Genomic DNA, 16,780 nt, shown 5'->3' with positions numbered 1-16,780 from the left:
AAGTGAGGCTGAAGTGTCACCAAAAACACAAAAAAATAAACTAAAAGGAAATGCAATCGCCCCCCACAGCCAATATGAACTTGGTCCAACCGGGTCTAATTAATATTTTTTTCTCTCTACTCAGAAGTGTTATCACACACAACTGAGTGACCTTCCCACCTTCGAATTCGCTGTAACTGTTTTGTTTTTGTGAACTACTAACCACCATCAGTAATTACCCATTCAGCGAATTAAGCATTTATATGCAAAGCCTTTTAAGGGCTTTATGAGGATATGTCTGACTCCATTTGTCTTCATAAAGTTCTGAAACTCTCCTGTTGTCTTTGCCCTATACCATGTGGACTAAAGAATTGGTGGAGTTTTCTTATATTCCTGTAAGAGTTAGTAGAGTCCATTCTGTGCATGTCGATCCATTTTGAATGGGTGTTGACGAGGATTAAGAATATAGAGCCCATAAATAGTTCTGTGAAATCTGCATGTACTCGCACCCAGGGACTCCCCAGCCACTCCCATGGGTGCAATAAGGCTGCTGGTGGGGCCTTTTGGTTTTCCTGACATTTTTTGCACCACTGGACCAGGTTTTCAATACCCATGTCTATGGCAGGTCACCAAACATAGCTCCTTGTGAGCATTTTCATTTTAGAAATTCCTGGATGGCCTCTGTGTCATTTTTGATATATTGGTCACTAGCCTGGACAGGGAATAACCCGGGCTCTCCACAAGATGATGCCAGTTTCTATGTTGAACTCCTGATATTTTGAGATAGAGGGTTTCAGCTCTTCATAGGGTCCTTGTGTTCCGGCATTTAGGATGATCTGATGCAGCTTTGTAGGGTTATTTTGGGGCCTAAGCCTGGATTTGCTTGGAAGATACTGACAGCATGTCCAAGAAGTTCAAAATCCTGATGACTTCATCCACCTTTGGAGGTGAAGGTAGACTGGTAGATAGCAGCAGACAGCTCAAGGTATCTACATAGGCAATATGTTTCCCTGGACGATGTTCCAAGGTATATTCATAGGACCTCATAGCAGTGCCTAGCACTGGATCTGAGCTGATACAGTGGGAGGAATCATCTGTCTTCCTTGAAGAGGCCAGTCGCTATGGTGAAATGTCGACCAGACATACTGGCAGAACTTTACCATACCATAGCCAAACCTTCTTTATCGATCTTGGCAAACTTCTTTCTTTTCTGCCTCCACCAGGGTGCGTGATGTGTACATGATTGGACCTTCTTATCCTAAATATTTGTTTTTATTCATTCATGGAATGAGGGCATCACTGGCCAAAGAAGCATTTATTGCTCATAACTGATTGCACAGAGGGCAGTTGAGAGTCAACCATGTTGCAGTGGGTCTGGCGTCACATGTAGTTTAAAGCAGGTAAGGATGGCAGTTTCCTTCCCTAAAGTTAACCAAATGAGTTTTTCCAACAATCGACATGGATTCATCATCATCATTAGACTCTTAATTTCAGATTTTTATTGATTTCAATTTCACCATCTGCCATGGCGGAATATGAACCAGAGTCTGTGGAATATTACAAGCATCTCTGGATTAACAGTCCAGTGATAATACTATTTAGGCCATTGCCTTCCCAATGACATGTAATAATACCACCCCATCCCATAGCAGAGGCATTGCAGGGTACAATGAGTGGTCTCAGTGGGTTGTAATCAGCTAATAGAGTTGTTGACAGTAGTTGTTGTTTGAAAAGGCTTTCTCTTGCACTTGGCACAACCATTTCTGTTTTTTTTTCAGCAGGGTATGGAGGCGTAACAGTGGGTCACCAAGTTGGGCATGGATCTCTCAGCAAAACTAACAAACAGTAAAATTCACAACTGATCTTGGAGGAACCTGTTTGGGAGAGATCATAGAATCCACTCTTTTCACTTTGCAGACTTTACAGCAAGGCCTCAAGGCCACACTTTCACTATTCACTTATCTATCTCTGTGCTTTCATGATTATATGTTTTATTGATATATGTCTCTTGATTAAACTTAAAAATATAAGCCACAGCTATTAAGTTAGCCTTCATCAGTGTTTTGTAGAAGAATACAATGGTGCTATTTTCTGGGTCTGCAGATTGGAAGAAGGAAAAATGGCCCTTAATAGAGTGATATGCTCTTCTTGTCAGATGTGGGAGTTGAAAGAGAGTTTATGTGTTACTGAGGATTATATCTGCAATAAATGCTTTTGGTTGTGAATCCTATCAGATTGAATGGAAAGGTTAGAGTGACAGAGGCAGTAAGGAAATTACAAGAGTAAGGGAGTGCGATGGATGGCAGTTATAAGAAGGGAGAAAAGTTGCAGATACAGTCACATAGATGGGTTAATTCTAGGAAAGGTAAGAGAGGTAGGCAGGTAGTGCAGGAATCTTCTGTGGCTCGCCCCATTTCAAACAAGTATGGCTGTTTTGAAAAATGGAGGGGGTGATGGATTCTCAGGGGAATGTAGCACAAACAGCCAAGTTTCTGGCATTGAGACTGGCTCTAATGCAATGAGGGTTATGTCAGGTTCCAAGAGATCAATTGTGTTCAGGGACTCCCTAGTCCAAGGTACAGACAGACGTTTCTGTGGCCAGCAGCAAACAATCAGAATGGTATGTTGCTTCCCTGGTGCCAGGATCAAGGATGTCTCAGAGAGGGTGCAGAATGTTCCCAAGGGGGAGAGGGGCCAGCAGGAGGTCATTGTACACATTGGAACCAATGACAAAAGAAGGGAAAAGGTTGAGATTCCGAAGGGAGAATACAAACAGTTAGGCAGGAATTTAAAAAGGAGGCCCTCAAGGCGAGTAATACATGGATTACTCCCGGTGCTATGAGCTCGTGAGGGTAGGAATAGGAGGATAGAGCAGATGAATGCATGGCTGAGGAGCTGGTGTATGGGAGAAGGATTCACATTTTTGCATCATTGGAATCTCTCCTGGGGTAGAAGTGACCTGTACAAGAAGGACGGATTGTACCTAAATTGGAAGGGAAATTTGCTAGAGCGGCTTGGGCGGATTTCAACTAGTCAAGTGGAGGGGTGGGACCTAGGGAGATAGTGAGGAAAGAGATCAATCTGAGATTGGTATAGTTGAGAAAAGAAGTGAGTCAAACAGTCAGGACAGGCAGGGACAAAGCAAAGAACAAAGTAGGGCTGATAAAATAAACTGCATTTATTTCAAAGCAAGAGGCCTAACAGGGAAGGCAGCAGAACTCAGGGTATGGTTAGGAACATGGGAGTAGGATATCAAAGCAATTACAGAAACATGGCTCAGGGATGGACAGGACTGGCAGCTTAATGTTCCAGGATATAGATGTTACAGGAAGGTCAGAAAGGGAGGCAAGAGAGGAGGGGGAGTGGCGATTTTGATAAGGGATAGCATTACAGCTGTATGAGCGAGAATATTCCCAGAAATACATCCAGGGAAGTTATTCGGGCGGAACTAAGAAATAAGAAATGGATGATCACCTTATTTGGATTGTATTATGAACCCCTAATAGTCAGAGGGAAATTGAGAAACAAAGTTATCTGAAAGAAATTTAGGGTGGTTATGGTAGGGGATTTCAACTTTCCAAACATAGACTGGGACTGCCATAGTGTTAAAGGTTTAGATTGAGAGGAATTTGTTAAGTGTGCACAGTCGCTCAGTGGTTAGCACTGCTGCCTCACAGTGCTAGGGACCCAGGTTCAATTCCCGCCTCGGGCAACTGTCTAAGTGGAGTTTGCACATTCTCCCCGTGTCTGCGTGGGTTTCCTCCCACAGTCCAAAGACGTGCAGGCCAGGTGAATTGGCCATGCTAAATTGCCCGTAGTACTAGGTGCATTAGTTAGGGGTAAATGTAAGGGACTGGGAGGGTTGCTTTTCAGTGGGTTGGTGTGGACTTGTTGGGCCAAAAAGCCTGTTTCCACACTGTTGGTAATCTAAATCATGTACCTACTAGAGAAGGTGCAAAACGACCTACTCATGGCAAATAAGGCAGGGCAGTTGACTGAGGCGTCAGCGGGGGAGCACTTTGGGGCCAGCAACCATAATTCTGTTAGTTTTAAAATTGTGATGGTGAAAAACAGACCAGACCTAAAAGTTGAAGTTCTAAATTGGAGAAAGGCCAATTTTGATCGTGTTAGGCAAGACCTTTCAGAAGCTGACTGGAGGCAGATGTTCACAAGTAAAGGGATGGCTGGAAAAAGGGAAGCCTTCAGAAATGAGATAACGAGAGTCTGGAAAAAGTATGTTCCTGTTAGGGTGAAAGGAAAGGCTGGTAGGTATAGGGAATGCTGGATGACTGAAGAAATTGAGGGTTTAGTTAAGAAAATGAAGGAAGCATATGTCAGATATAGACAGAATAGATCAAGTGAATCCTTAGAAGAGTATAAAGGCAGTAGGAGTATAATAAGAGGGAAATCAGGAGGGCAATAAAAGGGATAAGAGATAACTTTGGCAAACAGAGTTAAGGAGAATTCAAAGGGTTTTTACAAATATATTAAGGACAAAAGGGTAACTAGGGAGAGAATAGAGCCCCTCAAAGATCAGCAAGGCAACCTTTGTGTAGAGCCAAAGAAAATGGGAGAGATACTAAATGAGTATTTTGCATCAGTTTTTACTGTGGAAAAGGATGTGGAAGATATAGACTGTAGTGAAATAGATGGTGACATCTTGAAAAATGTCCATATTACAGAGGTGGTGGTACTGGATGTCTTGAAACGCATAAATGTGGACAAACCTCCAGAACCTGATCAGATGTACCCTAGAACTCCGTGGGAAGCTAGGAAAGTGATTACTGGGCCTCTTGCTGAAATATTTATACTATTGATAGTCATGGGTGATGTGCTGGAAGTCTGAAGGTTGGTTAACGTGATACCAATATTTAAGAAGGGTGGTAAGGACAAGCCAGGGAATTTTAGACCAGTGAACCTGACATCAGTGGTGGGCAAGTTTTTGGAGGGAATCCTGAGGGATAGGATGTCCATGTATTTGGAAAGGCAAGGACTGATTAGGGATAGTCAACAATGCTTTGTGCGTGGTAAATCAATTCTCACAAACTTGATTGGATTTTCTGAAAAAGTAACAAAGAGGATTGATGAGGGCACAGCAGTAGACGTGCTCTTTCTGAACTTCAGTAAGGTGTTCAGTAAGGTGGTTAGCAAGATTAGATCTCATGGAATTCAAAGAGAACTAGCCATTTGGACACAGATCTGGCTCAAAGGTAAAAGACAGAGGGTGGTGGTGGAGAGTTGTTTTCAGATTAGAGGCCTGTGACCAGTGGTGTGCCACAAGGATTGGTACTTTTCATAATTTATATAAATGATTTGGATGTGAGCATTAGAGGTATAGTTAGTAAGTTTGCAGATGACACCAAAATTGGAGGTGTAGAGGACAGCAAAGAAGGTTATTTCAGATTACAACAGGTTCTTGATCAGATGAGCCAATGGGCTGAGGAGTGGTAGATAAATGCGAGGTGCTGCATTTTGGGAAAGCAAATCTTAGCAGTACTTATCCATTTAATAAGGTCCAAGGGCTTGTTGCTGAACAATGAGACCTTGGAGTGCAGGTTCATAGCTCCTTGAAAGTGGAGTTGCAGGTAGATAGGATAGTGAGGAAGTGCAAAGGCACTAAGCAGATGATTGATACCATGATTGATGCCTTATCTGAAGGCGTTTGGTATGCTTTCCTTTATTGGTCACAGTATCAAATACAGGAGTTGGGAGATCATGTTGCGGCTGTACAGGACATTAGTTAGGCCACTGTTGGAATATTGCGTGCAATTTTGGTCCCCTTCCTATTGGAAGGATGTTGTGAAACATGAAAGGGTTCAGAAAAGATTTACAAAGATTTGGAGGATTTGAGCTATTGGGAGAGGTTGAATAGGCTAGGGCTGTTTTCCCTGGAGTGTCAAAGGCTGAGGGGTGACCTTATACAGGTTTATGAAATCATGAGGGGCATGAATAGGATAAATAGACAAAGTCTTTTCCCTGCGGTTCAGGAATCCAGAACAAGAGGGCACAGATTTAGGGTGAAAGATATAAAAGAGACCTAAGGGGCAACTTGTTCACACAGAGGGTGGTGCGTGTGTGGAATGGACTGCCAGAGGAAGTGATGGAGGCTAGTACAATCGCAACATTTAAAAGGCATCTGAATGGGTATATGTGTAGGAAGGGTTTGGAGGGATATGGGTCGGGAGGTGACAAATGGGACTAGATTGGGTTGGGATATTTGGTCGGCATGGACAAGTTGGACCGAAGGGTCTGTTTCCGTGCTGTACATCTCTATAACTCAATGATTCTAATTTCTGAGACCTAGAAAAGACTTCAACTCTATTGTGTTCCTTGGAGTTAAAGCTTCTTTTTTTAAAATGGACTTCACCTTATCTTCAACAGGGTGGTTAACCCTGTGACAGAGGTACGTTACTTCATTTACTGAGAGCACCCATTATTCCCTTTTTTGCTGAGCACCAGCTGCAGAGAATCGCTGCAAAACCCACCTCCAAAAACTCTCCTAATGCTGTTTTGCATTAGCTCCTGGGATTAAAACATCATCTAGCTCAACTCCCAATCTGCTCATTCCTTGAAGGAGGTTCTCTGTGAAGATATAAGAAGGGCCTGTGCCCGAAACGTCGAATCTCCTGTTCCCTAGATGCTGCCTGACCTGCTGTGCTGTTCAGCAATAAAGTTTCAACTTTGATCTCCAGCATCTGCAGACCTCACTTTCTCCTCTCTGTGAAGATATCACAAGGACTAACTGTACATTGGTGCACCAGGAAATCCTGTCCTGGGTTTCCATTCTCCTTCTTCACAGTTGCAGCAATACATTACCTGTGATTTAGTGTAAGAGGGCCAGGCTGGGACTATCTGGTACTGAAAGTGCACACTGTCTGGCCTCCTGCTGAGCAGTCAGGCAGCCAATGATTAAAATCTACTTGTTTCAATGCTGCAATCCAGTAAATTAAACAGCAGCACTATGTTAGTGTAGCCCATCTCCACAGCAACACATGCAGGCTGATCTTGAATTGTCACCCCACGCCCAAAAAAACCCAATCTATTTCTAGTTTTATCGGTTACTTTTAGCCATGCCTACCCAAACTGATGATAGAATTATTATGTTCATTACAGTGCTATTAGTTCACTTCTCACACCCATCATTACATCTTGTTTGAGTGGGAGCCAATCTAAATGAATCTGTCACCCATCCTATATTTAAAATATCCATACTAACAGGATGACAGGAATACCACATCACTGCTAATTAACATTGTTAGTTATTCTACAATAAGTTTCATCAATTAGCGCTAAGAAGACTGATAGAAAGAGAGGGCATTTGTGGCACAGTGGTAGTGTCACTACCTCTGAGCCAGGAAGCCCAGGTTCATGTCCCACTTGTTCCAGAACAGGTAAATTTAAGAGTTGCAGTTGATAAGGACATTCCAGCGAAACACAAAACAAAAAGAACATCAGATGAATGTGTCCATCTGTTAATCTACTGAATACTGTGTTGCTTTAAGAAGCAAAATGAAAGGAAAAATTTCAGTAGTAGCATCTTCAAGCATTCATACCTGATTTACGTTGTGAGTTTAGCATTATCCTGTCTAAAAACTACTACAACTCATAACAATCAAAATAACATCCTCCTCATGATAATTTCCTAAAAAGTGAATTTTCTACAAAGAAAGTTTGCTCTAACATTCCATTCCAATTAAATTAAGTTAAACACTTTAAACTGCAACTTCAAGAAGTGAAGTACAAATCCATTTGTTTTCAGCAATGTCTGGAATCACAGTGAACTTACATTTGCCTTCTAAGATGTCATTTTACCCATTCTTTCATTTTAGATGCCATTTTAGTTCAATTTCAATTATTTATGTAAAAATTTGACTCTGGCTCAAAAAATACCATATTGTGAGCTCCATGTATGCTCAAAGGAAAAACTGGAAGAGCAAAGTTTTGTAAAGGTTACAGCTCTGGCAGCTGAAACTTTCTGATTAATTAATCTACATGTTCCCCAAACAGATGAATACTTTTCGATAAGAAATGAAGTTCACTTTCAAATTTACAACAGACATAGGGAAGAAATTGCATTATTCCTATTCTTTCCTTATTTTGCTATGCAGAATAAGCTGTGAATTGGGACAAATTGGAGGGTTCTTTCAAAAAAAAATCATAGTCACGATGGGCCAAATGGAAGTGGTGTGTAGGTGGGTGAAGAATCACAGTTTCCCTGAAAGATCTTGCAAATCTCAATAGGATCACACTGATGACAGACATGCAATCATCACACATCAAATCACGCTCCGGTTGCTCCAAAACCCAGGTAAACGCAAAGCAAACCCATGGAGCTACAACAATAAAGCAATTCTAAATACGCAATGATCAAGCTTGTCTTTATGCCTATACTCTAAGGGAATAAACTGTTCTATTGAATTCTGCCAGTACAGTGCTCTGTGTGCTTTGCCAATTATGTAGATTATTTTGAAAAGTATTTTAAATATACACCATAAAGAAAAGAAATACGAATCCAGTTTTGGGTCTCCAACCCTCTAAAGTTTTTCATACTTTCTTCTGATACCTGTAGTAACCATATAAAGCAAGATTTTCATTTTGTTTTTCAGCTGTCCAGACATGATGCAGTTTGTTTGTGTTGACTTAGGCTCTCGGGCTGAATTAGTCACACAACAGTCTCGACTTGCACTTCCTCCTGGCTTTACCAGTGACTATCAAAGTTATCATTGCCCAGCTTTGCTTCTGGCTCCTCCCGGGGATCTGCTGTTTGCATTTTCAGGATTTTGCACTTGGCCCCTTCACAAAGGCACTAAGCAGATGATTGATACCATGATTACTAGGGAAGGCAACTATGTAAACATTGTTTCCAATAATGCTAGTCAGAATGGTGTCCCTGGTTTTAAGTGTCTTGTTGTCTTCCCATTAGTTCAGGCATCGTTGACTGTACACATGGCAATTAAGACACCACCCTCCTGAGCCTCCTGGAATATTCATCAACTACAACTTCTGCTATGTTAATGCACAATGCAACCACAAAAATATATTAATCCAGTGTGTGCAAACCTTCCTGGTAACTGTCATGTGCTTGCATTCAATGGCATTCTAACTTTCCAGATCTCTCTGCATCTCAAAACAAATATAACACCTGTATTGGACTTGTAGTCGATTCATAGCAGCACAGAACTTCAGAATGGCACTCAGCAATTTGGTCCATTGAATATGCTCTGCCTTTCAATAAGGTCATGGCTGATCTGGTTTTGGTCTCAACTCACTTTCTTGTCTAACCCACAAAACCCTCGCCTTCCTTGTCTATGAAAACTCTACTTTGTCTTGAATGTCACAAATATAACAGCATGCATCTAACTCAGATAACTTTTCCAATTTCAGATAGTAAAATAATGAAATGCTTGCACTACCAACTTGGAAGGAAAGAACTAACACATCTCATTGAATCACTTGAAGCCACGGATGCCTTATCTGAAGCACAATATTGAGGTGGTTTTGAGAACTAATTAATTTTAATGATGGAAAATCATGCAGGTTAACTCTTAGCCTGATGCCAACCATTGCACCTGATGCCTGTCATGTGAAGTTGAGTTCCAGAAGCAATAGTTCATGTAATTTGGTCCTAGGTCTGTTACACAAATTGGAAAAGTGATAGGGTGTGAAAAAATCATTAGCACTGCTTCAGGATAAATTGTAATGCACTGAACATTTTTTAAACATCACTGGAATCTCCTTTCTAGTTTACAAGTAAACAAAACTAAAATACTGGAGCAGAAACAATGTACATCTTGTAAAAGATGCTAATTGCTAAAGGTACACCATTGTATCAATGAACATTGGATATATAGTTGCAATGAGTCAATGAAACTTAATATCCATTGACTTAAATCCATTGCTATACTTAATTAGCAGGAAAAGGAGTTGGAAATATTCCCGTTTAGCAAATGGACTGCATTAATTTTATCATTTAATTCTTATCTGTATGACTCAGGAATATAAAGATAGAGTGACATACATTTAAATTGAGCTGCTCAATCTCAGGCCTTCACAAAATACTCTGCAGCCACTTTAATACTTTCAATGTAGAGTAATTGCTCTATTGGAAGAAACATGTGAACTCAGAGCTTGGTTCAACAAACAAAACTTCTAAAATGACTGGAAATCTACTTTAAATGGTGGTGGTGGTTTAGAGATAAACACTTTCCATGGTGCGAGGGAAAATAAAGAAGATGTTCTTTAAAATTATTTTTTTTTAGGGGTCCACTTGATAGGACAGAGAGGGGCTCAATTTAATGTGTCATCCAGAAGTGGACATCTGTGAAGGTGCAGCGCACTCTTTGTATTCATTGAGGTATCAATTTAGATTTTGTGCTCCAGCCTCTGCAATAAGATAGACCTTAAAAAAATCATAGCAAAGGAAATTATGTATCAGGAGTGCAAACCAGGAATTTGAGTATCCAAATCAATGCAGCCTGTATGACTTTCTGTCCACTATTCATTCAATGAAGAGGTGTACCTCTCCAGAGCATTCACGTCTGCTCTGTCATAAAGTTCTTGTACCAGCAAAGTTAATTTATCAAGCCCTGTGTTTCCAGCAACCGATGCTTCAGTAGGAGATGATCAAATATGTCGACTGATCCATGAACAGTTTTCACAAAGATTATCTTTACAAATTAAAAAGTCTCTCTCCCAAGCCATAGTGCACAACTGAAAAAGATAAGTCCCTACCAAATAAATACACCAAGAATTGCTCAACTCAACTAATCTAATTCAAACAAACTAATTAATAGAAGTGCCATGAGGGTTAAAATCCATCAATCAAAAGAAGTTTCTCAATTTCTGGATTCCACAAATGTGTATTTTCTTTTGTGCAGATTTTCAACTTTAATCCAATTTTGCTTCTTGAACAGCACCATTGAGAACTCTCAAATATGCCTGCTTGACCATTCTGTTTGAATTTTGCTACCAATGTCAAAACCTCCCTGACCTACTGGTTCTTCCAGTTCCAAACTTTTGTCACATGCTCCTTGGTGTATTTAACTGCATACAATGAACCTTCTAAATCACCGGTACCACATAGATCCAGCCCTACAACCTACCAAAACCTTTGCACAATTCCATTTTCTTTGACACATACCAGTGCATTCAGATGTCAAAGAATTAAATTCTGCAATGCGCTCCTTAAATCCCCTTCACTTCTCTGTACTCCTTTAAGGCTATCCTTAAAGATACTCCTTAAAATCTAACTCTTGGAGTAAGTTGTTGTGTCCCAATCTCTCCCTATGAAGCTAGTTGTAAGGTTTGTCTGGTTACTGCTCTGTGAGGAGAAGGCTCATAAACACTTTTGCACAGGGTGAACACAGCAATTTCTTCTGCACTGCTGCACCAAAAATAATAAAGGACTAAATAATTTGCACTTTGAGCTGTGACTTTGTGAAACAGATTGCCAGTTATCTTGGTGAAAACAGACTACATTGAAGCAAAGACTCTTGATTAAAAAGAGGGAGCAGAGAGATACACCTTGGTTTTAAAAAAGACAAGCTTTGAGCTGAGTGATTAATGGATATCAAGGGGAATCCAGAAGACTGAATTATCTTTTCTCTTACATGATCCTCTTGAAGATAGACCCTCTGTAGACTTTGTTTTCATCGTGTTTGCTTACCGCAAGACTCTCCCTATAAATTCAGGAAAATGCTTCTACATGCAGAGAATATTTAATAATTACTGGTCATCTTTGCACACATGTTTACTCTTAAGAGTCAAAATATTTTACTTCATATTCATCCCCTGAAAAGTACTTACCAATTTACATTTTATGTAAATAATACCCTTTTCCGAGCAAAAACATCTCATTGTGTTACGCTCAAGCCAATAGAATGTGCACTAGTCTGCAATGTGATTTTCATCATGGTAAGTGTTTCCTATTAATTACCTCCTAATGAGCTGTTGAAGAGCTGTAGAGTTTAGTCATACTATATATACCTGTCTATGATTTGTTTTACCTTTTTAATCCAATATTTACCTCAATAATAGTGTATGGGAGATTTCTATAAAACTACTAAACAGAAATGTTGCCATACAGGTCCCTGTTGAAATCAACAATATGTGCACTTTTACAGATCAAAAACATGCAGACAACCAATTATATTTGGAAACATACTGTAATATAATTCCAGAAATATGTTAAAATAAGTAACATTCCCATTTGCTTTGACTTATCTCGTTACATGACAAACCTTCCTGCAAGCAGTGCTGTGGTTCGCTCGATTGGAATCAAGCAGGACAATTATTCTTAATATCTACACCAACATCGGCAAACTTTATGTGGTGTATTTATAACACATCTTTTACAAGCAAGTAAAATACATTGGCAAGTGCATACTTACTGTGCAATTCACATAACCAAACAATGTATCAACAATTCTTAATGAATAATTCTGACACATTCAAAAGCTTCTAATAGCACATTCAAATTTCATACAAATAACCTAAGTTTGCAACTTTTGAAAGTTGTGCACCATGTACCTTATATATCCATTAATGGCACTTTGTTCGATTAGTTGATTGCTCACGAAGCAGGTGTCTTGTGAAGATGCTATGAAATAATTCACCATGGGCAAATCCATACATTGATAGATTTTGGTATGATCTTGATTGAATATGGAACAATCCGTGGAGGTTAGGTATCTTAAGAAACCACTGGATGTCATCAACCTTCTTTTTGTTTTGTCTGCACAACAGAATAATGTTTAAAACATTAAATACATTTTGTTTCTCCCTTCCTGCCCTATATACATATTATATAATTCCAGAGTACAATTCCACAGACATCAGATACCTGTGGTTTCTTTCCAAGTTGCTCATTTTTGTATGCCTGATTCTCAACATTCAACTGTGTGACCAGACTTGAACAGGCACAAGCAAGTTATGGCAAAGTCACAGACAAGAATCAGAAGCTGCTCATGCCTCTTTCTAGTCTAAAGTGACAGAGCACATTGTAGTTTTCCCACTTCCATTCAGGTGAGTGTAACTAACCAAGCACAGACTAGAAATCAAACATCGCACCTTCCTAAGCAGTGAACTTACTAACATAGTCATTAAAATAGTCAGCAAATGTTTTCTTTTAATAAATAGAACCACAAAATGCATCAGTTACAAATTTTTTTTAAAAGAAGCACAAAACGAAGATGCATGCAAAGAAATCACAGAGCTGTGAAACAAATTTGAAAGGTGATACTTCCAGCTCAGTAATCTATTGGGAAGAGTACAATTGGTAGCAGTCAAGATGCTAGAAACCTGAGATACTGGAAAACCAAGCTGTGACAAAATCTTCTGAATTCAAAGTCATTCGTGTTATTCTGTCCAACAGTGTTTGTGATAGCTGCCAGAACAAATGATGATTTTCTACTATTATAGTTGATTAAAGTGTTAGTGCAGACGAATGAGGTGAGTCATTTCACACAGTTCAAACGTTTTATGTGATTGACACAGTGTAGATTTTTTGTAAGGCACTTGATTGACAGTATAGCCCTGTTGAAGACCCAGCAAATCTGTGGGAGGGATGGAGGCATGATTCTCTACGGACCTTTTCACAGAGAACCCGGTCACCAATACTTACCTTCTACATTTATATTATTCTGCCTGCACTCAGCTTGTACCCACATCAGGAGGACAAGACTTGTAAAAGAACTCTGTAGCAGCACACAGCCCCAAAGGAAGAAAGCAATTGTTTGTTGAAATTCACTCTTATGTGGAGGCTAGCACACGAGATGCATCTTCACTATTATCAACATTTCAGCATTCATAATACTTGCAATTAATGTAAATATTCTGTTTGTTTTTTCCCCATCTTACATTCAATAAATGTAAACTTGTGGTTTATCATTTGCACTATGATCTGACATTTTACCATTATTCTATCTATTGAAGTTGAGGAGATCACGGAAGGATAGATAGATGATGGATCCCACTTACATAACAGTACTCTCATGGCACCACAGATGTGTTTTGGTTTGGAAGAACAGATTCATGTCCACAACAGCCAGCAACAGAATCCGAGAAAAAAAATGCATCCAAGCCAACAAGAATAATTTCACAGGCTAGAATGCAACAATTTCAATATGGCAAGTATAGTATAAGCATTTTCTTTAAAAAAAAAATTGCTCAATGGCATCCTTCTTCTGATTTTCCATGATGCTAACAAAAGCTAAACACAGAGGATTGATACCTTGGTATGTTTTGAAAGGAGAATATTGTGTGGGAGAATACAGTTGCCAATACTGATGCCATAGGTACAAACTCACACACAATAACAAACCATAGGTGAACTTATTCCCATCTTTTAAAATTCAGTCATGGGACAAATGTGAGGCTGGCATTTATTGCCCATCTCTAGTTGACGTTAAGGAGGTGGTGAGCTGCCTTCTTGAACCATTGCAGTCCATGTGCTGTCGATAGACCCACAATACCATTAGGGAGGGAATCCCAAGATTTTGATCCAAGGACACCAAGGGAACTGCAAAAGATGGTGAGAGGTATGGTGGGAAGAGTTGTAAATTGTATACAGGTAGAGTTGTAAGTTCCTCTCCAAGTCACTCACTATCCTGACTTGGAAATATATCCTCAATTTAGTTGTTAAAATTAAGTCCCACAGAATCTTGTGATAACAAGCAAATCCTTGGTCATATTTCATCAAGAATTAGATACATTGGGAATCCAGATCTTGGTCTGCTCAAGTCAGCTTATTTAGGAATTCACAGTTTGCATTGCTGTTTCCAGTGTTTAGTTTTCATTTATTAAACTGCAATTCAATTTTTCTTCATCTCATTTTATCCATTAGTTGATTATACTAATTTGGATTATTTTACACTATTTTTTTATTGTAATTGTCATTTAAATAGCACCATTCACAGTAGTGAGATTTTTTTTGGAATTCCCTTATAATGGCATGATTTTGTAGCAGCCTCCTGGGTGCTAAAACACAGATAGATTGCTAACTTGGCCAAACAGAAAGGGATTCTGGGCACATTGGCCAAGTGAAACTCTGAAATCACAAACCCACACACCAGATAGTGCATGCAAACACAGCAGCCAGGTGCTAATGACATGAGCACAATGTAAAATATAACATTATGTGCAGATGAGGTGAACTGGCTATGCAAAATTGCCCATATTGTTCAGGGATATGTAGGTCAGGTATATTAGTTGGGGGTAACTATTGAGTAATAGGGTAGGGTAGGGGATTGGGTCTGGCTGGGTTCCTCTTCAGAGCGTTGGTAAGAGCTTGTTGCCAAATGGCTTGTTTCCACACTGTAGGGATTCTATGTTTAATCTCTCTGATTGGCCAGAATTATAGAAAAATCCAGAAAAACATCTAAAAGGTATAAACCTTGGGTTCATCTGCAGACCTGCTCTTAGAACTACCCTTAGAATGTCTGAGAGGCCCTCTCAGGAGACCAGCATGGCAAGAGACAGAGACCAGCTGATTATCGAGAGAGAGAGAGAGAGAGAGAGAGAGAGAATGAAAGCAGCTTTGAGGCCTGGAGACAGAGCTACCTAAAGAGAAACTGTACACATTTACAAGCGAGTATGGAAGTATTGTAACCTTAAGGGGCCAAATCGGATAAGGGATAGTATGTTTAGTATTAAAGACTATTGTAATTTTGTTCCTCATAAAGTTGGGCCTGCTTTGCTTTGGTACCACCTTGTGTTTGTACTGATTTGACCTATTTGGTATTGTGGGGCACCTGGGCAAATTCATTCATGACATTCTGGTCAGAGTTATCTGTAATTTGTTTAAAAAGGAACCAGACAACAATTTAAAATGAAGGAAGACAAGTTCTTGAAAGACAGCTATGGGAAAGAATCTAAAGCTCTCTCTTGGTTGGTATTCCAGGATGCACATTAATAGAATCCTTGCGTCAGAGGAGCTATATCAGAAAGTGATTACCTTTGCTCTGCTTCACAAGATAGGGCAGCATGAAGGTGTTTAATGTTGTCTCCAGACATTTGGAGCAAGCACAGCTCTTCCAATAGTAGTGAAGGTTATCACCAAACAAACCTTTTTGCCGCTTCAAAGCCACTGAATTGTCATCTGACAGTACTATGAGTATACATATAAAATGACAAGCCAGAAAAGACCTGGTGCATCAAGCCTGCCCCACACATGATTTCGAATGCCCTGGGGTTGAAGTGTTGAACTTCCAGTTCAGCACTGTCCCCATGACTTGTCCGGACTTGTCCTACCTGCCTATCTCCTTTTCCACCTATCCACTCCACCCTTTCCTCCCTGACCTATTACCTTATATAAAATGACAAGCCAGAAAACCCCTGGTCCATCAAGCCTGCCCCACACGTGATTTCGAATGTATTGTAATAAAGTGCTACCCCACAGCACATGGCATTCCAGCCAAATCATCTCCGAGGGGAAGCATAAAAGCAAGTGTTGAAAACACAAGGTCTATAGGAGAAAGGAAGCTCTTAAGATTTCCATCCATCTCTCTCAGACTATCAAACTCAATCCAGAAGATCACATTGCAACATTGACCACATGACAAATGCAAAGGGCCCCAAATTCATCAATTTCCTTCCAGAAAGATAGTTGCTTCTAAAGATACTGGCCAGAAGGACTGTCAGAGTGAACATTTTGATCATAAGGACCAAAAACTTATTTTAAGAGCTGGGCTCAACCTAGATGAACGTGATCCACTCCTCAGGGTGGTAAAAACAATGACTGCAGATGCTGGAAACCAGATTCTGGATTAGTGGTGCTGGAAGAGCACAGCAGTTCAGGCAGCAT

General features: G+C 40.0%; 1 protein-coding gene across 2 annotated transcripts in view; it reads right to left on the bottom strand.

Moving 5' to 3' along the window:
- Positions 1-16,780, bottom strand: part of LOC122561605 (1-phosphatidylinositol 4,5-bisphosphate phosphodiesterase zeta-1-like) — an 82,343-nt gene that overhangs the window by 61,468 nt on the left and 4,095 nt on the right. For both annotated transcript variants that reach the window (XM_043713484.1, XM_043713485.1), the window contains exon 4: positions 12,508-12,712. In XM_043713484.1, the coding sequence (XP_043569419.1) occupies positions 12,508-12,712 (205 nt within the window). The remainder of the gene's footprint in view (positions 1-12,507; positions 12,713-16,780) is intronic.

Source organism: Chiloscyllium plagiosum, chromosome 23, assembly GCF_004010195.1.
Source record: "Chiloscyllium plagiosum isolate BGI_BamShark_2017 chromosome 23, ASM401019v2, whole genome shotgun sequence".
In the NCBI taxonomy this organism is placed as follows: domain Eukaryota; kingdom Metazoa; phylum Chordata; class Chondrichthyes; order Orectolobiformes; family Hemiscylliidae; genus Chiloscyllium; species Chiloscyllium plagiosum.
This window is presented reverse-complemented; position numbering and strand designations above follow the sequence as displayed.